Source organism: Podarcis cretensis, assembly GCF_951804945.1.
Source record: "Podarcis cretensis genome assembly, chromosome: 10".
Lineage (NCBI taxonomy): Eukaryota > Metazoa > Chordata > Lepidosauria > Squamata > Lacertidae > Podarcis > Podarcis cretensis.
In genome coordinates, this window is record NC_137179.1 from 47789651 (window position 1) to 47813303 (window position 23653).

Sequence of the window (23653 nt, forward strand, 5' to 3'; positions counted from 1 at the left end):
ATGGACTAATGCACCTACTCAAAACTAGTCCCACTGAAATAAAGATCTAATAAACTTGAGAAAAATGGTCTGAGGATTGCAGAATGCATCAAGTAAGTCTCTGCAACCATTTGTTCAGTCAAGTCACATACCAAGCAAATATAGATGTCTTCAAGGTGCACATCTTTCTTAGCGCCGAAAAAAGTAATTAAAGAGATTTCAAGAACATGCGGACTGCTGTGTATTGTGATGAGAAAAATGGATTCTAAATGCCATCCCCCAGTGGAAAAGATCGAGATTTCAGACCGTAAAATGTGTTTAAAAGGGGGATACTTATACTAGTAGTTGAAAGGTTGTTGGTTGGGTAACTGTTTTCAGTTTAGTTAGCTTTAAAAACTAAAGCAAGATGCTTAGCACTTCACTGCAGCTGATATTTGAGAAAGTCAACAATTTATATTGATTTAATACCTAGATATTTTTTTTAAAAGCGACAAACACAGTAATATTTCCTCATAGGTACTTAGGTAGGTGCCTTATGTGTATTCTTTATATGTAAATAAAGTTGACAAGCACCGTATTTTTCGCTGTATAACACGCACCCAACCATAACACGCACGTAGTTTTTAGAGGAGGAAAATCCGTAGGCATGCCACCCGTAGGCATTCCCTCCATAACATGCACAGACATTTCCCCTTACTTTCTAGGAGGAAAAAAGTGAGTGTTATGGTGCAAAAAATATGGTATTTTAACCTGTAATTTCAGTCTATTATGTATATTTTTAAACCGGGGGGCCGCTAGGGGGCGCCTTGGAAGATGGCGGATATTAACATCTATCCAGCTCGCACGAGGTAATTAGAGGCTGATTATGGGGAGTATATCAGTCTCCCTTCATCTCTCCAGGGGGTAGAGATGCCGTTTTCACCCGCTGTTGCCATAAATCACCCCTGAGTTCGGAAGAAGGAGGGGGTGAGGCACTGGGTGCATAACCCTTGGCGGGCCTCGGAACTCCTCCGAAGCTGCTTCCAGGAGCGAAACTAGTTGCGTTACTTAAAAGGAAAAAAATTGGGAAAGATAACGCACATGCTTCAAGAGAGGTAGGAGGTTTTTATCTGCTAACAATTTTACCACTGAAAGGAAGAAGACTGAGAAGGAAGATTACATCAAAGTACTACAAATATGGTATGTGGATTGGAATGCCGGAACTAGGGGGGGGGGGGGGAATTACTTTTTATTTTTTTTGCTCTATGTGATTATTAATAACCCTCCCTCTGAAGATCTGTCACAGAAATAAATTGCAAATGGGACTAAAAATGAATTGTGTGGGAATAATTATGAACTTAAAGGTTTTACTCTGTGAAGGATTTGGAAAGAAGAAGGGCTCTCTCTTGTGACGCAGTAAGAATGGAAACTTGATAAGAGACCTGTGTTGTTGGAGTTGGTCTTGGGGAGGGCGAGCCGAAGATATATTATTTTCGAGGAGATTGCGAACTGGAAGGGGCAGCCCTCCTGCAAAAAGACTAATTTACTATGCAACAGGTCGGAAAAGCTAAAGAGCGAGTTTCTAGACTGTATTTCATCGGAACGACAAAAATGGCGATTACTCGCTCGAGCGGAAAGGACTGTTGGAGGAGAGTGATTTATGAGACAGCAGCACAAAGCCCACACAGAAATACAAATAAGACTGTCTTTTTCAACCCACTTGCGGAGCATATCGGAGGAAAATGGAAAGGAAAATGAGTAATGACAGGTATTGAGAAGAAGAGACTGGAAACATCATTCTTAATATGGAAGCAGAACAAATATTCGAGGATTGGACTCCTGCCAATCAAGAAGCTTGGGTACCCCCCACAAAAATTTACAATTTGGAAAACAATTGGATTATATGATAGGTATTGTTATAATTTGGACTAATTGATTTGATGTGTTTAATTTGGAAATATGAAATTTAATAAAAATTATTTTCAAAAAAAAAGAAGTATATTTTTAAACCGCTGTTTCTTCGTATTTTAATTTTGGTTTTTTTTTTACAATTTAGAGTCAACGTATATTTTGTATTATCTGCAACCCACATAGCGGTTTTATTTCATGGTAAAAGCGGCATATGCGTTTCATTAGAGTAAACATCTAAAGTTTTGTTCGATTAAATAAATAAAAACATGTAAGCTCCTCCACTCCCTCGATCTTTTTTATTGCTCCTTTTCTGTATCTTTTCGAGCTCTACAATATTTTTGAGGCGAGGCAACAGGAATTGCGCATAGTTTCTCCAAGAGTGGCCACAATGCTATGACACGAGCAGTTTTGTTTCTGATCTTTCCCAAGGTAAAGGGACCCCTGACCATTAGGTCCAGTCGTGACAGACTCTGAGGTTGCGGCGCTCATCTCGCTTTATTGGCCGAGGGAGCCGGCGTACAGCTTCTGGGTCATGTAGCTAGCATGACTAAGCCACTTCTGGTGAACCAGAGGAGCACACGGAAACGCTGTTTACCTTCCCGCTGGAGTGGTATCTTTTTATCTACTTGCACTTTGGCGTGCTTTCAAACTGCTAGGTTGGCAGGAGCAGGGACTGAGCAATGGGAGCTCACCCTGTCGCGGAGATTCGAACCACTGACCTTCTGATCGGCAAGTCCTAGGCTCTGTGGTTTAACCCACAGCGCCACCCGCGTCCCTGATCTCTTTCCTAATGATCCTTTTAACACGGAATGTTTCAGTGGGAACTGTTCAAATGAGAAACGAAGGCTTTGGCTGGGGGGGAAAAGTAAGCTGCCTTAAGTGAGCAGATGAGTGCATGACCTGAAGCTGCAGCAGTGAAAAAGAGGCATACGTGCATGAAAGGAGAGAGTAGCTAGAAGTGAAAAGAATAAAGTGGCATTAATATTAATGTGCAAAAGAAGAACTGCGTAGGAAAGAAGTGGCATGGAAGCTACAACACAAGTAAGGTTTTGTGGGTGACAATTTTACAGAGATTTACCCATGCCACTTAACATGTAAGGTACTGGAAGCAATTATTACTAAAGTCTTTGGCTGCTCACATGACATAGTAATAATTTAAAATGTACAGTTTGTACAAGGACTTCCACTTGCACGATGAAAGCCCCCCCTCCTTCTTGCTGCATATTTCCTGAATCTATTTGGGGAATCTGAAGAAGGATTTGGGGAGTGGAGAGAGGAAGGAGAGGCAGTTTAAGTTCCACTGAAAAAGCGGGAAGTCCTTGTGCAAGTGGGACAACTTAATTTCATATAACCCTTAATAGTAAGGAGGGCTTAGCCAAATTCATTAATTTAAAAAATGGTTGCGCAAAACCAATCCACAAATAAGTGTTTCAGCATGATTTGATTCTTGTGTACTCCTGATTTGGAGACCTGAACTGATCCCCCCACCCCACTCATTTTATTTAAAGGACTGACTTTTCTCCATGGATCTACTTGAATGAAAAAACAATCTGTAAGTGTCTGGCTGTAAATTAAAATGTGGGCAGCCATATCCCCAAAGAGGGCACAAGTTATTATACTTTTAAGTAACTTTCACAGTTCTATCAGTATCTAAGATAACTGCTGGAGCCCAAATGTTCAAATCCTGACATGGTCACACACTTAAATTTCCATGTTGACTTTCACAATCAATATTATCATTTCAGTATGCATACGTATGGGAGATAAAACGCCTGAAGCCCCTCTCACTATTGTTGAAAGCTCCTTGTTCCTGAAAAGCTGGAGAAGTTCTGGCTAAGTCCTGGGACGAGTGTACCATATGCTGAATTTATGAATGGGATCATTTTTTTATTCTAGTAAAAGTCATGTTTTGGAAAGCCACTTTGTGGGACTTAACCCTAGTCCTAAGCAGAGTGTGAAAGACATTAAGAGAAAGTCCATTGCTTGCCCATGGCTGGCTTTGGATCTGCTGAACCAGTATGCTAAACTGCTGCCACCTGAATGTGTTGCACCCATGAATTGCTTACACTCCTTCTGCCGTAATCTGCACGTTACCCCTAAGGTATTACAGTATCCGTATTGCTGAAACAGCCCCACACAAGGACAGAGATGCAGAATCTGTCAAACGGGCCGCTGCCCGACATATTTGCTTATCAGGACACACCACTGTGGGCAATAACGATTAAGTTTCAAGGAACGGAAGCATTTCTGTGTGGTTAAAAGGTTTAGATCGCTGGCTCTCACGTTACCGAAATGGAACAAAATACAATTATGTATGCATGGCAGAAAATATAATTACCTCTCTCAAATGAATTTTTAATATCATTGACTTCCACCTGGGAGCCAGATACTCTGAAAATGCCCTGGTGCTGGAGACCTGAAAAACAAGAGCAAGAAAGAAATATGCGTCATTAAATTGGGTACCAAGTTATTTCAAATCAGGAGGAAATACTGACTTGTTACTGATTTATTAGACATATAACCTGTTTTGTTTGTTGTTGTTTTTAAAGCAGTTTACACCATTTTGAAACACAATTCTGACTTCTAATGCCACACTTCTCACCATGTCTACTGAGAAGTAAGTCCTATTGAATTCAGTAAGTGGAGTTAGGACTGCAGCCGTACCCTCCTCCTTTCTCTCAACTTCCTCTCTTAGCTTGCTCCTGACCCTTTTCCCCTGCCCATTCTTCGCTTCTGCCATTATATTGTGTACATTCCATTCATAATTCCATTATTTTTGCTGCCTTTCCACAGCCTCACTGTCCCTGTTGTTTTACGAATGTGTTGTTCCACACTAGGCTTTATTCTAGAGCTCCTCACACTGCCATACTGTGAGCCTCCTTAATGCTTGATTAAAGCTTTACGACCTCCCTAGCTGTAATTAGAAAGTGACTAAAGCATCAGAAAAAGCATAATTATTAATAAGCACAATATTCTGAAGAAACCACAACTAGGATTAAGTAAAATTGAATTTTGGAACTCACCATACAAGTTGATAAACCGGATGCAGCTTTCTACAATGAGGGGGATTACTTGCCCAGAGTCCTATGAAGGAAGAAAAATCACCCAAAATATACCACAAATAATATAAGAGAGATTATCTCTGCAAATAGGAATTATCACTATTAGGAATCAGCCTCAAACTCATAATGATCTGTAAACACAAACCTCACTAGAACCATACTCATTCCAGTAATGCATTTGAGAATCAAAGGCTTTATCTTAAAAAAATAAAATCTTTCCAAACTGAATTATCTTCCTCAGTTTGTCGGGAGCAGAAAGTAATGCACAGCCTTTATAAGTATGCATCCTGTATGTTTTTCTTGAAGGCAGCTGACCAAATGTGATAGCAAGTACCTTAAAAAAACTGGACTCTGCTAACACTGACAAGGAAACCACATTGGAAATAGAGAATCTTGACTTGGGAGCATGAAGAGTTGCCAGCATCTTTTTCAGAATTCCAGTTCAGATGTAACAACCTTGATCTAAGAAATCTTACCAAGAATTAATGTTCTTCTGTGTTCCCCCCTTTTCCTTTCTCCTTTTGCTTGTGTATTTCTACGGTTTTTTAAACCACAGTTTAAGAACCATAGTTTCCTGTTATACCTGAGCTGGGAAACTGTGGCTTGATCCCTGTTTATTAATCAGAATATAAAACCAGGAGCAAGTAAGATGTAAGGAATCTTCAAAGATGAAGAGTATGCAGGCCTCAATTTTTTCTTAATAAGAAATTTTTTTCTTAATAAGAAAAATGTTCTCACAGATGATCCCTGGGGTTTTCCCACCACCCCTGGAAAGCCCGGTGTGCTTTTTTAATGGACAAATGCCAGGAAGTAGTAAGCACCACCCCCTGCCCCAATCACTATGAGTTCACCCCAAATTTCAGCCTCCCACAGCCGATTTTGTTATGCAAGCAAAGAAGCAAACAAGATGCAGGAGGGTCTGCCTAGACATAATTTGGCCTCAATTTGTCAGAGTATTACTACAGCTGTTCTCCTGCCGCTGCTATGTAAACTACATAGTTAGTATTCTGAAAGCATATCTGTGTTCTGTTACTAGCTCTGTGGGGGGAAAGCAATTATCCTCTCTCTTTTTCTGATTAATAGTTTTCGCATCCATTGTCTCCTAATGTTTTTTACAATGTTTGGATTTTGACTTTAGTACAAGAAGGCCAGGATAATTTTACCTCCTGGGTATTAGAGACTAGTCATATGCCTGCTATTATGCTTCCGTCTATGCTTTAGTTGAAATTCCTGCACTGCAGGGAGTTGGACTAGATGACCCTCAAGATTTCTTCCAATTCCATGATTATGATGGCTAGCATGTTGATAGAGTGCCTGTACCTTGTACAGACCCCAAAGGGAGCAGACAATGAATCTCTGTGTGAAAAGAAACCCTGAAAACCTAGGGTTTAAATCACTCAGAGTAATTAATGAACACAGGCTCATTTCCTTTACTACAGACACTTCCAGGTGCTACAACTAGCAGATAAATAGAGCCAAACTGGAAATGAGACAAGTGACACTAGGAAGGAGCAAACTACTTTGGAGTTGCCATCGCACGTTTTTGCATGATGCCTTCTGATCCTGCCAGCTTGTTTGGACTAGCATTAGTTGGTTAATGCTAATGCCCAGTTTGTTTTGGGCCCCACTCATCAAGCAGGCCACACGCTGGATCTGATCTTTGGGGCTGGCATAGATGCGATCATGCTCCCCGCTGTGGAAGTGCCATGGTCTGATCACTACGCTATGAAAGCCAAGATTGACTTCCCGCTCCTCCCCGGCTCGGGTGGCGAACCTATTTGGGCTCGTCCGTGAAAACTGATGGATCCTGATAGATTCCGACAAGCCTCGCGGAACCCTGCTCCTCCTGGCGACTCATTAGATGACCTTGTTGAGGACTGGAATAACCGGCTCTTGGCAGCCATTGATGAGATCGCGCCTAAGCGCCCTCTGCGACCCCGTCGAAACCGGGCACCTTGGTTTACTGAGGAGCTCCGGAAAATGAAGCGGGATCTCAGACGGCTAGAGCGAGTATGGCGACGGACTTGTGACGGAGCCTCAAGAACATCATATAGGACGCTTATGAAAGCCTATGAGATGGTATGAAAGCTGCTAAGAAATCTTACTTTGCAGCTTCCATTGCATCCGCTAGCTCTCGCCCGGCACAACTTTTTAGAATAATTAGGTCAATAACATCCTTAGGAGGACAACCAAATTTAAGCACAAATTCAACCCACAGCTGTGAGGCATTTGCAAGCTTTTTTGCGGAGAAAGTCCTGTTGCTCCTTGGTGTGTGGAGTGCCGCAGGGCGCAATTCTCTCCCTGATGCTTTTTAACATCTTTATGCGCCCCCTTGCCCAGATTATCCGGAGCTTTGGGCTGGGCTGTCACCAATTTGCTGATGACACTCAGCTCTATCTGCTGATGGATGGCCACACCGACTCGGCCCCGAACACACTGACCAGATGCTTGGAAGCTGTGGTTGGATGGTTTCGTGGGAGCCGATTGAAACTAAATCCTTCGAAGACAGAGGTCCTATGGCTAGGTCGGGATGGCATAGGGATGAGGTACCAACTCCCTTCTCTTGCGGGGGCCCAATTAGTGCCATTGCCTTCCGTTAAGAGTTTGGGTGTAATCCTTGATGCCTCCCTTTCCATGGAGGCGCAAGTTACAGCAACAGCCAAGGCGACATTTTTCTACCTTCGCCACATCAAGCAGTTGGTCCCTTACCTTTCCCGCCCCGACCTGGCCACAGTGATCCATGCGACAGTCATCTCCAGGCTTGACTACTGTAATTCACTCTACGCTGGGCTGCCCTTGAAGCTGTCCCAGAAACTCCAGCGGGTACAGAATGCTGCAGCGAGGATCCTCACGGGGTCTCTGCCATGGGAGCATATTCACCCAGTGCTTTTCAAGCTGCACTGGCTCCCGGTGGAGTACAGGGTCAGATTTAAGGTGCTGCTTTTGACCTTTAAAGCCCTTCACGGCCTAGGACCCTCGTACCTACGGGACCGCCTCTCCTGGTATGCCCCACGGAGAGCCTCAAGGTCCATAAATAACAACACCCTAGTGGTCCCAGGCCCTAAGGAAGTTAGATTGGCTTCAACCAGAGCCAGGGCCTTTTCAACTCTGGCTCCGGCCTGGTGGAACGCTCTGCCTCATGAGACCAGGGCCCTGTAGGATCTGATTTCTTTCCGCAGGGCCTGTAAGACAGAGTTGTTCCGCCTGGCCTTTGGCTTGGAGCCAATTTGATTCCCTCCCTCCCTCTCTTTTTTCTTTTCCTTCTCCTCCTGCGATGAGGCTACATTTAAATATTTTAATGTTCCATTATTTTAATGTTGTATTTTATTTTTGTTTTTAAGTTGTAATCATTCATCTTGTTTTTATTATTGCTTGTAAGCCACTCTGAGCCCGGCCTTGGCTGGGGAGGGCGGGGTATAAATAAATAAAAAAATTATTATTATTAAGAAATCAGTACAGTCCCCGTGTGAATGACGGGTGTATGTGACATGCTGATGAGCCACAAAACTGATTGGAAGAACGGCTATGGTCAAGTTCAGCACTTTAAAATCCTACTGAGGGCAATGGATCTTAAAAGTTCAACAGGGTATGCATTTATTTCAAAAGAATCCCATATTATTTGGAAAGATGACCTCCCATTTGTCCATCATGCTGCCATGACAAGGGGATAAAAAGAACACATGGGCAAGAAAACACATAGTAAATGCATACCCTGGATTCAGTCGCATCTGTGAATGATGTATGATGAAAAATATATAGCTTATTTTGTAAATTGCAAGAAGATTCATATACAAAGCATGGCCTTCGTTTGCTTATTCTAAGTAGCAGTGCTTTATGTGATACTACAAGCTGTTTGTAAGTCTTTACTGGGTTTAAAAAGCAAGTTACCGTGCTGTGCTGGGAGGACAGGTAGGCAGTTCTGGCATTTAGGAAATGGTAACAAAAACCAGGCTGCATCTGTCAACTTCCTGCACACCTGCGAAAGAGGTACAATGGATCTGGGAGGTTTCACCTTTTATTGCAGAAAGTGGATTCCATCAAGATATTAGGGATAGCTAATTTCTCTAATTTAGAGATCCATTAGAAAAACACCAGGTAAGTGTGATAGGCCCCTCTCATTTCTTAATGCAGACAGTCCCCAATAATCAAGAGATGGTAAATGTTCAATTTAATAGGCTTATACCTGATGCCTTGTGTGGGAGTTCCTTCGCCCTCGGCTATAAGCGTTATCAGAACGGGGGGGGGGGGGGGGGAGACACAGGATGAAGATGTAAATATAGCAGTCAAAAAATAAACAGAACAGTACTTTAAGTAGCATAAGGAATTCCTGAAAACAATACAAGCATTGGGTTTTCAGAACCAGCATATTGTAACATAGTCTTTTGAGTCAATCTGAGCAACATGTTAATCAGAAAATGTTGCATACCGACAAAAATGTTTTACCTTCTTTTAATAGACTGAAAATGCTAATCATCCTCAGAATTCTGGTATTCCTTCATCACTGTGTATATATTGTGGGTATATTTGTCCTGACTCCAAGAAGCATTATACTGAGCAGCTGGGAAATAAGACCCCCAGGACATCTGTCTCAGCATAGTATAACATACCTTGGCCATTATGGCAAGGTGTTGAAATGAGTTGCTCAGTGAGCAAGGTGAAATGATCCCAAATCACCATTAAACAAATTGTATTTCTGAGATTTAGAAGGAAGACTTTGTTGTCTGAGAGAAGGGAATATATTTATTAAGCAAAAGATAAATAGTAACAAAGCACAAAATCTGAGAGGATGTTAAGGAATTCAATAAGATTTGTGTATTAATATTCATGGTGGGTGTAACAAGAATGCAACAAAGCTGCTAACATTAATAGTGCATATTTATTTTTTGAAAACGTATGGAACAACATTGCACTCATCATCCACAACATTTATTTCCCCTGCTTGTGAACGTTATTATCATCACAGCTTTTTGTAATGCAAACCACGTAAAAAAGTTTCACTGTCTTACCTTGTAGTCATATATTCTGCTCTATGACCTAAAAGATAAGGGAACAATAATCTGAAAATGAATGGAACTAAAAATGGATTTTCTATGAAACTATACATATACCATCTAGTTCCTCTTCAATCTTCAATTATTTTTAACTGCGCAAGAGTTATATTTGCATGCCAAGGGAACTGTTTTACCACTTCCAGTGTTAAAATGTTCAAAAAGCAAAGCCGGTATGTGAAGCTGCTGTACTAAAGCTTCTGTCTTATGGGAGTAAATAGTTTGTTTGCTTGTTTGCTTGCTTGCTTGCTTGCTTGCAAGTAAAATGAAACAAAATTTCAAGCAATCTTGAAGGCTTGCATATTTTAATGAGCTATTCAAAGTTTACATAAAGAGAAAGGGCTGGCAAGGCTGGAAGGCATATTGCCAAAGGCCGTAGAGTTTAAAAATGCATCGTCCTTAGATGCAGATGTAGTTATGAGAGTAAATATTTAAATGTGTGCTGCATAAGAATGCTTAACTGCATATTACATAATATAAACACCTGGTGCACATCTGCCCAACACAGCTACTATGCATCCTTCATGCATTTCAGGGGCCGCAGCACAGCAGTTCCGCAGCACTACCACTCATGAAACAAATGGAGGATGAACAGCAGAAGAAAATGTTGGCTTGCACCCTAGGACAGGAAGTTCAATCACACATGCATAGAACAGATCTGTAGTTCAATGCGTTCTCGTTTACCAAACAGATGCTAGTTCTATATTATTCTAAACAAGCACAATCAAGGCATGTGGGTGGCAGAACATTTAAAGTATAAATTTTCACTCTTGCATTTGCTGCAGTTTATGCCAGAAAAAGTTTAGCACATGTGTTATGAAACAGTGATTTGAAAACAGAAATCTATCTGTGCTTTTGAGGGATGGGATGGTTCTAGTTGCACTAAAACTTCGCTCGACCCACTTTTGAAATAAAGGCTTCCATTAGCGTGCAAAGTTGCTAATTGGGCTCAGAAACAACTATCCAGCCTGTTTCATAACATTTATGATTTCACATAAAGGGAAATGTCACCACTTTCTCATAAGCGCGGTATTATCTGCAAGGGGGCGGGAGAGGAAAATAAAGCACAGAACCAAGCAAAGGGGTTGGCCTTAAAAGCTGCTAAAATATTTTTGTGGTTCTTACAGCCTGATCCTGAGCTCTACTACGGAGAAAGCCAGAGGATATGACTATGCAGAGGGCAGAAAATATAGGCAGGCACGTATTACATTCTGTGGGTAGCAGATATTTATAAACTTATTTTTGCAAGCCTGCAACAGCCTGATTATTAATCCCACTGAAAACTATGAAAGAGAGATTTTCTGTGATTCATGATAATACAGGAAATCCCACTGTTACAAGAATTACTCTAAAAGGAGCACGTTTTAAAATGCAAGGCACATTTTCTCAATAATATAATGAACAAACTGATAATACCATGCTGGTGCATAGAAAGTTTATAATGCATTCTGTTCATAATGAGGCACTATTTCAGCCTACAGGGAAGTAGTTAATAAATTCGGCAGCAGAAGATGCAAGGTAATGCTATTAAGAGACAGAGATACCCAGACTCTTAGGAGTTATAATTTAGAATGTTTCGCACACAAAATAGGTCACATATGACCTTGCACAGTGGGCTGTCTAATTCTGCCAAAGAAAGATTTCTCCGTTTTCTGTTCTATTCACCCTGCCTGGGTTTTTTTGTTTCGGTTTTTTGCTTTTTTAAACAATGCCATGTACTCCCCCAACCCACCAAAAATACAAGCCAAACTGAGACAATCCAGTACATAAAATAAACTGGCTTTCAGGTCTCTGTCTGGGGTTTTATATTTTGCTTTGCTTTTGTTTACTGGAAAAGGAACCAGAATATTTCCTAAGTATAGATTCTGTGATTAATCTACTATGGTTTCAGGACAAGCCAGGTTCTGAAACCATCGTTTGATTCTGGCTTGTTTATACTAACTGTAGTTTAAACAAGTCATAGTTTCCTGAGTTTAGATATCATGGGGACCTGTCATTAGTTTTAAAAAAGGAAGCAGATGCATTCAATCTCTTTCCCATATTTGCTAAAGAGGAAGAAGGGCAGGGAGTATGTGAGTCTCATGATCATTCACATAGCTTAAAATCATGGCTTCTGGCTACATCTGAACCATGGGTTTAAATATACGCATTGTAAATATTTTAGCAGATTTATTCTGAGGTTTATTCCAATTCATTTACCTTCTCCAAGTGTTCGCTGCAGTAAATCATGCTTTGCTTGGAGCTTTGTGATGAGATTACTTCCCTCCAGATACTCTCTGAATTTCTGCAAAGACACAGATCAATGCATTTCGCATCTGAAGAGGTGCTATCTACATTTCAAGAACGTTGGGGTTGGGGTTGGGGAGAGCGTATCACATGGAAAGCAGGCAACACACCATGAAATAGAACTGTTCCGTCTCCTGCTGGTTCGCTCTTCTCTTCGCAATGCTAGGCTTGCTCAAGTAGGTCTCAGAAACTGTGGACTTCACAGACTCTGTTGAACGACTGTGCTGGAAACATTCAGAAACGTCATAGTCCTCAATGGTGACCATATCTTGTATTGTCTGTAAAGTAGCTTCAGTCGTCTTCTTAACCTGGAGTTAAAAAGGTGCACTTCATAGTACCAAGCAGAAAAACAGACCAAGTATGTTCCACCAACAGTAGGAAGAAGGGAGCTGCTGAGTGTACTTGTTAAAGGTGTTACATAATACTGGTTTGCATTAGTAAGAAATCTGTATTTTACTATGGCAGTGCCAAAACATGTAATGCCTATTGACATAAGGCAGCCCCCTTCACTTCACTGTTCAGGCAAGCCCACCTGGAGAGTTAGATTGCCGACATGTGTTTTATTCTCCTTTTTAGCTTATCGTTGATTTTAATTATTTTTATTGAGTGTTTTAAACAGCTGCTTTCAACTGTTTTTATTGATAATGTTATTGTGTTGGGATTTTTTTGTGAGGGTTCCCCCCTCCTTGCAATCAAGTAGTTAAATGCATTTTATGAGATAAGTGCAAAAAATAAACGAACTAGTTCCTGACAGCCCTTTTTGCTCAGTGGGTCCTGCGCAATTTGCCCTTTGAGACTCCCCAAACCACCCTGGCAGCACCTCCTCCATGTGTCTCCCTGGTGGTCTGCCCCTCCCTGCCCCTTGTGAGCTTTCTGGGAAGGCTGCTGAAGGAAGAAGCAAAAGGAGAGGCCTACTATTGAGCTGCCAAGCGCTTCTCCTTTTCGCTCTGGGTCCTATGAAAAGGGGGGAAGGGAAACAGCACTGGTCCACCCACCCCCTTTTAAAAAAACTGGCCCTGAAAGGGAAGTGCAGGGCCAGATGTCTCTGAAGGGCCCAACTGGGCCTGCCAGGCAATCTGGCCTCTCTCAGGGCTACAGTAGCCTCCCTCTGAGTGTTCTGGGTGGCAGGGCAAGCAGCAATCTGCTGAAACAAAAGCTGATTCAGAGCCACCTCATCCAGCACATCCCCTTTCAGGGCTGTTTCCTTGAAAGAAAATGGTCATGTCAGCCTGGGCAGTACCCTTGCCTAAGTGAGTGTTACTTTATTCCCCCTGTGGTGAAGCGGACATGCCACCTGCATCTTCTTTCCTCCAATGGCATCTGGCCCCTCAACAAAGCATGTTTTGAGCACAACACTAAAGTTGCTTCAACCTTCCATGTCGCTGTTTTGTTTTGTTTACCCCCGGGAATCACTGTGGCTCAATGGACAAACATCTACTTAGCACGCGGAAGATCTCAGGTTTGATCCTGGCAGCTCCAGGTAAGGCTGGGAAGGTCCCTTGCCTGAAACCCTGGAGAGCCACTGCCAGTCAGAGCAGGGAGTACTGAGCTATATGAAACAACGGTCTGCCTCTCCTTTTCGGTGCCAAATATGATATTTTCAAAAATCTTGGAATCTTTGTAAGTAGGCCCTGATATTTGTCAGACACTACATGGAGTGTCAGTGCTACGCCTGATGAACTGCAGTCCATCTTACCTCCTCATTTTCAATTTTCAATGTGGCCAGTCGTGACTGAAGCTGCTGATACCTAAGCATGAGTTCCCCTTGGACTGGCTGCTGGACACTGACCTGAGAAACCTGAATATGAAATATCAAACGAAGAGATTAGGTAAAAATTTGAGGGCGGGGCAGGGGGGAGTTCAAATCACTAAACACCTGGTTAAAAAGGAACATTTTTGCCTGGCATCTAAAGGTGTATAATGAAGGCGCCAGGTGAACTTCCCTTGGGAGAACATTCTATCTTGCTCCGGTGAGCAACCTGGCCCCTGAATTCTGCTCTAGCTGAAGTTTCTGAACCATCTCCAGAGGCAGCCCTACATATAACACATTGCAGTAATCTAACCTTGAGATTACCAGAGCATAGAAAACAGTAGTCAGGCTATCCATGTCCAGATAGGCGTGTAGCTAGGCCACCAGCCAAAGCTAATGGAAGGAACTCTGGGCCACTGAGGCCATCGGAGCCTCGAGCGACAGCAAAGGATCCAGGAGTACCCGCAAGTTAGGAACCTGCTCCTTCAGAGGAAGTGTAATCCATCAAGAGCAGGCGATCTCCCACCCATCCAGTCTAGGGAACCACCCACTAACAGTGCCTCAGTCTTATCTGGATTGAGTTTCAGTTTGTTGGCTCTCATCCAGTCCATTACTGAGGCAACGCACTGATCCAGCACTTCCACTGTCTCACCTGCAGATGTCAAGGAGAAATAGAGCTATGTGTCATCAGCATACTGTAGACAACGTTCTCCAAACCTCCAGATAACCCCACCCAGCAATTTCATGTAGATGTTAAACAACATAGGGTATAGGATTGAGCCCTGCGGAACCCCACATTGAAGGTTCCATGGGGCTGAAAAGTATTCCCCAAGCAACACCCTCTGGGAACAACCATCCAAGTAGGAGTGGAACCACTGCAAAGCGGTGCCACCCACCGCTAGTTCGGACAGTCGCTCCAGAAGGATACCATCACTGATGGTATCAAAATCCGCTGAGAGGTTGCGAAGAATTAACAGGGACATGTTTCCCTTGTCTCTCTCTCGACAGAGGTCATCATACAGGGCGACCAAAGCAGTTTCTGTGCCAAAACTGGGCCTAAACCCCAACTGAAATGGATCTAGATTCTTCCAAAAGCATCTGGATCTGGTCTGCGACCACTCACTCCAGAACCTTGCTCAGGAAAGGGAGATTGGCAACTGATTAGTAGGTAGTTAGGTTTTCCAAATCCAGGGAAGGTTTCTTAAGGAGTGGTTTTACTACTGCCTCCTTCAAGCAGACAGGAACCACCCCCTCTCGTAAAGAGGCATTGATCATCTCCCAGGCCCAGCCAGCTGTTCCCTCCATGCTAGTTTTTATCAGCTAAGAGTGGCAAGGATCTAGAGCACAAGTGGTCACACTGACGGATTTGAGCACTGTGTCCACATCCTCGAGCCTTACCAACTGAAACTCATCCAACACAACAGGACAGACTGTGCTCTGGACACCCCATAAGATTCATCTGCTATTACAGCAGAGTCAAGTCAAGGTTTGGTGGATGCAAGCAATTTTATCCTCAAAATGCTTTGCAAACAAGTCACAGTGCGCTGCCGTTGGTTCTACCACCTCCTTTGGGCCAGCCTGTAAAAGGCCCCATACAACCTGGAAAAGCTCTGCCGGACATCATAATGAGGATGCAATGGAGGCAGCAAAGTATGCCCTCAGACTCAGCAGAGTGGCTCCCGCTGGGATGTATGGTTGTTACTGTATGCTTATGTGTTAGTTTGTACATACATTTATGAGATAGCCATATAAGAAAAAGAAATAGCGGGAATGACGGCAATCACATGGATGTGAAAAATGGAACTGTTTTAGGCATGTGTATTTGAGGCACAGATGGGGAGTTTACAGTAATAATCACCATGGACACATAGGCAACACCCAAAAGAGCCACATATTCACACATCTATAACAGAAATCGGGATAAAGCTCTGGATATTGGTTTCATCTTTTTCCCAGCATCGCTTGACGTGGCATGGAAATTTGCAGGTATAGAGTCTGACTAAAGGCCATGGGAAGACACAAAAAATGAACATGTGTACTGTAGGAAGATGGTTCTAATACCGTCTCCAAGTTTCTGAAAAGTTATATGTTAATAGCCAGTGTCTTACCATACTTTTGAAGATGCTCAGGGACGCTCTAGAGAAACATGAGCAGCATAAGAATGCTATAAAAACAACTTTCCTCTTGCTCTGTTTGTATGCCGAAAGCTACTTGGCCAAGCTGCAGATAGTTTACCCATGTTGTGGCAGATTTCAATGCGCAGTAATGAAGGGTTCATTTGGCATGGGATTTGTTTAGAGCAGCTGGCAAATTAAGTTCTACACAAAACATTCTCTTGGTGTAGTTTGTTTGCTGATCTTCTTGCATCTGTATGAATAATGTTGGCTCTCGTTTTACCCTAGCTAGACCCTTTGTTTGAGTGAATAAAAGCTAGACATGTACAAAAAGGAAATCAAAGTTCACAACAGAGGGAAGTGCTCATCCAGGCACAAACAAAAATTTTTTTTTGATTTTTATCCTTTTCTGTCTATGAAAAGTCAACAGCTACTGACCTCGTCACCCATATGGGGCTGGAACTCAAATCTCATTGGAGGGCAAAAGGCTGTCGGATACATTTCCATGAATCTCTGCTTGTCACTTCGTGGTTCCAAATTGTCAACAGCATTTTCAATGATGTCCAGACCCTCGTGTCGAGAGGTTTCAAGGTTATACTCTGCAGAGAGATATGTTCTTAAGGCTCTGTTCAGGCTTGCATGATATCCAAGATCGCAACACTAACAGAATATGAAGGAGAAGAAGTTGTGTTTTTTAAAAAAGCAGAAAGCAAATTTCAGCAGTACTATCTAATGAACAAACAAGCACTTAATAAGAGAAACCATCCATAGTAAAAATATTTATCTTTCAATGGGCTTGACAAAATGTTATTTAATCTTTACCATAGTACAATTTATTATACCATTTTGAAGACAGAAAAGTTGGATCACATGGAACTGTGCACTACAATTGTTTGTTTATTTGATCATTACACTATTCCAAATTTATCTTATGCTTCTAAACAGTTTTTTTATTTAAAAAAACACAATTCTTGTATAAAGAATGAGAATATTTAATGAAAATGGGTTACCCATCGTATAATGCATGCCTATTATCACAAGAGAAACTTTAGGAGATATGGTCTACCTAATCATAACATATAGCGTATAGACCTGCAGTGCCTGTGCATAAGGGAAATGTTTACAAAACACTGTGTGTTTCCCACACAAATGGTAATATTCATTGAAAATAATAATAATAATAATAATAATAATTAATAATTATTATAATAATTATTATTTCCCAGCCATTCTGGCCGACTCTCAACAGAATATTAAAAACACAATAAAAAATCAAACATTAAAAACTTCCCTAAACAGGGTTGCCTTCACATGTCTTCTAAAAGTCAGATAGTTGTTTATTTCTTTGACATCTGATGGGAGGGCATTCCACAGGGCAGGCGCCACTGAGGTCGGCACCAACACTCTGACTTGTTCTTGGAAACATACTGGGAGCCAATGTAGGTTTCGATAATAATCTAATGGAACTTTAGTTAGTATTAGTTTGCCCAGATGTTAAGGGATGCCCTTCAGCAACAAACAACTGCTTCTCCAAAAAAATGGCTTGCTTCCCAACACAGCATGAAGAAAAGAAGCACCTGCATTTTCAGCAGTGTGCACCCGCATGCTGTGTGTTCACATTTTAACTGTAATTTAGTGTAAAGGTAAAGGGACCCCTGACCATTAGGTCCAGTCGTGACAGACTCTGGGGTTGCGGCGCTCATCTCGCTTTATTGACCGAGGGAGCCAGCATACAGCTTCTGGGTCATGTGGCCAGCATGACTAAGCCATTTCTGGCGAACCAGAGCAGCGCACGAAACCCCGTTTACCTTCCCGCCGGAGCGGTACCTATTTACCTACTTGCACTTTGACGTGCTTTCAAACTGCTAGGTTGGCAGGAGCTGGGACTGAGCAATGGGAGCTCACCCCATCACAGGGATTTGAACCGCCGACCTTCTGATTGGCAAGTCCTAGGCTCTGTGGTTTAACCCACAGTGCCACCCGCGTCCCTGTAATTTAGTGTAGCTCTGCTTTAAAGTGATGTGTGAATCAGGCCACAGTCTTAGGTCCTTCCAAACTCCTGGCTCTAATCAGAGCAGGATACTTTAGCGTCAAACAATTTTTTAGGCCCATGGGCACATCTGGATTTTTGAACAGTAGCTGCCTCCACTGGTCACTTCACTCTCTCCTAGATAAGCCTTGCCCCAGAGGGACAGAAAAAGAGAAAGTACATGCACACACACGTACACAACTGTTTTCAAGGGATCTGAGTTCAAGTTAGATCCAGCAGAATTAATGTGAGCTTTACCCTAATGTGACCCACCCTAACCATGTCAAGGCCAAGGGGGCAGTGAGTAGGGGGCTCAGAGGCTTTGTGACCCCTTCATGTAAGAATTGCATGAATACCAGCTACTTACATCAATCAGATCTGAAAGGTCATGAATGTAATACTTGAACACAGTGCCGTTTGTTGCTTCAAGGGTTAGAAGATATTCATTTCTGGCTTTAATGGATTTCAGCTTGTTTTCAGAATATTTTGCTTGACGCTGAGGGGAAAAGAATAGCATTAAAATATGGTAAAAATGCACCAGTTATCTCACTTAGCAAATTCTAAATGAATGACTGTTGTTCAAAAAGTAACAGCAAAATGACTACATGGTCAGTATGTATTAAATTGCTGCTGCTTTCCAAAATATCCTTGTACGTTGCTATTTTCAAGTCTCCATTTTGTATGCCTAGCTTCATTCTGCCTTAGATTTAAGATCTAATCATAATATAAAACAACAAAAGCAGTAATGGGAGTTCCAATCCCCTTTCAAGTCAACCTCCTGTTGACTGGCCATCCTTACAACAGATCTATGCCCCCATCTCAGAAGAATATTAGAACTACAATTCACTAACTTCAAATGATTAAGTGGTATTAATGGATAAATGTACTTTTTCCTTCATCTTTTCAATTTTCTTCACAGAGCTGCGTCTCTGGTGTCTGTCCTCCAGCCGAATGTGAAAAACAGGATCTCCGGACCTCCCAATTTGCTTCTCTTCCTGTTTTTCAGCTTCCTTTAGTTTGCTTTCTGCACTGATGCTTTCTGTATGATACATATGGTAGGTTTTCATGACCTATGACAGAAGAAGTTAAAGGTGAGCTTAGAGAAAATGAATTATTACCTGTTTTAGTCTTTGGACTCTGGGCAGGCTATAGAATTTTTTTAAAAAAATCCAAGTGATAAATAAAACCTCTAAATGGGCACCAGCTCAAACACCTGAGCAGCTTATGAGGAAATAACCTAATAATGGTGGGGCTCAGAGAATAATTCCCTATGTATCTTCACTATCTACCTTGATCAGCAAGGCACACATGGTTGATCGCAATAACTGCATAGCTATGACCAGGTTAACAGAGAGAAGTTACATGCCATTCACGTATGTTACTCTGAAGCTAGTATTTTTCTAAGTTTACAGGTGAGTAGTTTTCCCTCCCCTCCTGAACATTATGTTGTTCCCTTCTAGTAGAGAATCATTACCCCAGACTGCTTAAATAAGGACACTTTGCCCCTTAATTTGAAATGCCCAGGCAAGTATAATAACCCTTACAAAATTACACTTATGAAAATTGCCTCTGGGAGCTTTTTGGCTGAAGAGAGAGAAAACTGTGTAAATAAGTAGAATAAGGCAGCTGGTAGAGACAACATTAAAAAAAAAACAAAAAACCTGACAGATAAGGAGCACAGTGAAAGGAAATGAAAGTACCTGCTGTATTTAATTTGTTAATTATACAATAAAACTCAATATTTTATCCTTTTCAGAAAATGTTTTGAAATCTTAAAAGTAGGAACGGCTACATCAAACGCGTGGAAATGCAAGGCCTTACTTTAAAAGATAAAAAGAAAGTCTATAAAATACACTCCAGTACATTTATGGGCATGGTTTATTCAGGAAAAACAGTCCCATCGTTTCCAGACCTTGGGTGATAAATACAATTTTAACAAATGAGACTTCCAACAAAATCCTGCAGGGTCTCCATACCTCCTAGCAGGAGTGTTCTTGTTCAGGGTTTCTGCAACCACACATGCCCCCCTGCAAGTCTTGTAAGCAAACTACAAAATCCAACATCTCTTTCCATTGCCCTCCAGTTATCTGTTTTTCTTTTCCAATTAACAGTCAACCATTCTGTAGCTACTCAGCATGTTCAATCCTCATTGGGCAGGGGTTTTTTGTGTATGTTCTGCCATATTAATAGTAGTAGTAGTAGTAGTAGTAGTAGTAGTAGTAGTAGTTCTGCATATCTTGGAGGTCTCCTAAGTATGTCGATATATCCCTATTATTTTTGCAGTGGTCCCATCCTGGCTCCATTTTCTGTCTGCTCCCAACACATGAGTTTTCTCCTAGAGGAAACCATGGCTGCTTTCTGGATTGTTTTCCCCATCCCCCCAAAACCACACAGCCTTTTGTGTAACTGCTACAGGCCAGGCTTATTTGCTGCTGTTTGTTCACTGTATCAAGCCTGATCATAGGTCAAAGCAGAGACACTAAATGCATTTAAATGAAAATAAAATCCATTGAAATACGTCTTGCCTAGTTACTATGCACTGTGCTTGGCTTCATGTTGTAGCTCTGCTTTCACAAGTTCAAATAAAGCCCCCAAACTGAAGTGTTTTCCTATTGAATGAATAAGCAAGACGACCGTGAGAGGATGGACTTGAAGAACATGCATATCAGAGTGTATGCTTGAACACAGATATAAACAGAGTAGCCTTTCAAATCAATTGTGTCAAGGGACACAGTTCACTTTTTAGAATATTAAAATCCTGCAAAAGGCCTGTGGGCCTTTTGCAGTTTTTTAAAATATTCTTAGGAAGAGGTGGATTTTGGAGATACTTTTCATTCCATTTGCATGCTTCACATGCTATTTAGCTTTTTACTTTTGTACTGAACATGCTGCAAGATCACTTTGTAGTCCATCTCAAAGGATGGGATTTTTGAGCTTCAGAGAGATGCAAGACTTTCAACCGCATAAAGAACCCTTCAGCAAAAGGGAGATATTTTTCAAAATCAAAAAGGCTTTTCATGCTCCAAGACCATGTTGGCAGGAGGTGTGAAGCACACCAGACTCCAATGACCTCATCTCCTTTAACCTGTTCTTTTTTTCTTAAACATATGACATCCATTATCTACTGAATGCAAGTGTGTGACTAAATTCTCATGTCAGTGATATGGCAATTCATTATCTAATAATGAGGTGGCTAAAAATGAGCTGCTGGCATGAGGAAGTAGTCAACGCATGACCCATTAAAAATGGCTTTTCTTCAACTTTCCGTCTGCACTAAGGCAAGGAGAACTATTAGGCAGCTATCAGGATCACCATTGTGTCGGTGGGACTGTGGAGGGCATGTCACGTGTGCAGTTGTGCCAATGTCTTGGAAACAAGTAATTACAGAAATCAGTATACTTACAGGTAAGAATGTGATCCTGGACACTACACTATGTATTTTGTCTATTACCAATAAAGGCACTGCAGTTAATCATATATATTCTGGAAGTTACTTGATTAGAAATCACTCAGGGCTGAAAAGAATCTTCATACTATACCTTACACCAGGTGTTTCCCAACCTTTTTCTGACTGTGATCCCCTTCCAACCTTGTTTCCTTCCTGTGGCGCCCCCCCCCCATGGGTGTAGCCAAGGGGGGCAGCTGCCCCCCAGTAAGTAAAAGTCAGTACAAATATGAGGTTCTGAACCCCCCTAAAAAAAGCCTGCTGCCCTAACAAAGATCCTGGCTATGTCCATACTTCCCCTTCTACCAGCAGAATGGTAGCTATTTAAAAGTTTTGTTTTTAAATGGAACATGTTTTATCTATAACTTATACAATTTATTCGAAATACAAATACATAAAATAATAGGAGCATAATGAAATATTGTTGACTCAGAAGAACATAGAATCACAGAGCTGGAAAGGATCTCAAGGGTCATCTTTCTACTGCAACCCCCTGCAATGTAGGAAACTCAGCTAAGGCATCTATGACAGATGGTCAGTCAGCCTCTGCTTAAAAACCTCCAAGGAAGGAGGAGAGTCCATAACTTCCTAAGGGAGCTCCATCTTCCATGTATTATAAAAAGTAAACACTTATTTGACCCCAGTTATCTGATGCAGAGGGGGAAAGCTACAGAAACAGTCCAAAAGGTGCACAGGGAGTTCCGTATATATGTGAGAATTTTAAAAAGCAAGCAGTCCTTACTGACCTGGTGCAAAAAGATCTTGTCATCCAGAGGATTCCTGGCTGCCCAGATAAAATATTATAGCCCCACACATCCCTACCTGGGAGTAAGGCCCACTGAACTCAGTGTGTCTTTCTTCTGAGTATACACTTAGTTATTTACTAGATGCAAGTCAGCAGCACCAGATGACCCTGCTCGGCTAGGCCTGGGGTGGATTTCACCCCATACCTTGCAGAGCTGGGCCAACGCCGCCAATGGACCCTGCGCCCCTTGGCAACATCCGAAGGCCCTGATCCACTAGGCGATGGGGTGGATTGCACAGTGAGCCTTGCAAAGTCAGGCCCAGGCTGCCCCTGGGCCCAGCACTGGTGGCAGCAAAAGCCAGCCACGGCTCGCCCAGCCCTACCCATTGCCATCCCACCACTGCACTTTCCTGACCTGGGGGGTCGAAGGCTCAACTGATCAAAACGTGAGCCTCAGCGATCGCCCTCTCCCATCAGAAACTGTTACAAGAAAACGCACGTGGCAAAAAGGAGTGTTAGGCCCTGGTGGACTGCCCCCTTACCTGCTAGTGATTGGTCAAGTCGATAGCCAGCCAATCAGGATTTATTTTAAAAATGATTTTGTTCCCTTCACTTCTCACTTCCCTCTGTGGTCCCCAGCCTCGTGCTGTGGCTCCCCATTTACATGATTTTCACCCGTGGCCTCCTTGGAATGTACTGGGGCCACCCAAGGGGCCACATGGCCCCTAGCTGGGAAACTCTGCCTTAGATAACTGGTTCAAGAAAGTTATGTTCATTGCTCTCGCAGATAAATTGACACGTAATCTTTGTGTGGTAATAAGTAAGGCTGAGCCTTCCAATTTCATTCCTGTTTGGGAGTTACTTATTAAATATACGACACTGCAGTCACACAGGTAGCAAATCCTTTCGAAGTATGCTGTTATTTGGCAGCATCTGAAAACAGGCAAGACCATTTTCTTTCCCTCTATTTCCTTCATTGTATAATGTAAGCTGTGATTTTATACTCCTTTTATAATATCATAATTTTATATAGTTAATTTACTCCTGGTTTTTTTTATCTTTTTAATCACCAAAAGCTCCTTGTGTTGTATTTATATTATTTTGTTGTTAATGCTTGCTTTCCTTTTTGTTTGTTTTTGTTTTGAATTTTTTAGAAAGCCTTATACACATTTTAAAAATCATGGTTTAACACTATTTACCAAATGGTAAAAGTCTTACCAATTTAATAATATTGCCTATTGGCTTTTTTTGGTGGGGTGGGTGGAAGCTTTTGCTTGATTTATAAATTCTGAAGTCACATTGTTA

At 41.9% G+C, this 23653-nt stretch overlaps 1 protein-coding gene and 1 long non-coding RNA gene across 3 annotated transcripts in view; one reads left to right on the forward strand and one right to left on the reverse strand.

The window, feature by feature from the left end:
• Positions 1–21781, forward strand: part of LOC307226020 — a 38313-nt gene extending 16532 nt beyond the window's left edge. Inside the window, exons 2-4 of one of the 2 annotated variants that reach the window (XR_013843258.1) lie at positions 11107–11172; positions 19078–19213; positions 20442–21781. This is a non-coding gene — a long non-coding RNA (uncharacterized lncRNA). Of the gene's footprint in view, positions 1–11106; positions 11173–13976; positions 14095–19077; positions 19214–20441 lie in introns of those variants that run through there. The other variant, XR_013843259.1, reaches the window with a different exon arrangement.
• The window catches only part of SRGAP1 (SLIT-ROBO Rho GTPase activating protein 1), a 111387-nt gene that overhangs the window by 15390 nt on the left and 72344 nt on the right, over positions 1–23653 (reverse strand). Inside the window, exons 5-14 of the mRNA XM_079994113.1 lie at positions 19046–19228; positions 18526–18654; positions 16568–16789; positions 13962–14063; positions 12376–12573; positions 12179–12263; positions 9938–9965; positions 9115–9148; positions 4893–4953; positions 4208–4285 (exon numbers count right to left, since the gene is read on the reverse strand). Of these exons, the coding sequence (XP_079850239.1) occupies positions 4208–4285; positions 4893–4953; positions 9115–9148; positions 9938–9965; positions 12179–12263; positions 12376–12573; positions 13962–14063; positions 16568–16789; positions 18526–18654; positions 19046–19228 (1120 nt within the window). The remainder of the gene's footprint in view (positions 1–4207; positions 4286–4892; positions 4954–9114; positions 9149–9937; positions 9966–12178; positions 12264–12375; positions 12574–13961; positions 14064–16567; positions 16790–18525; positions 18655–19045; positions 19229–23653) is intronic.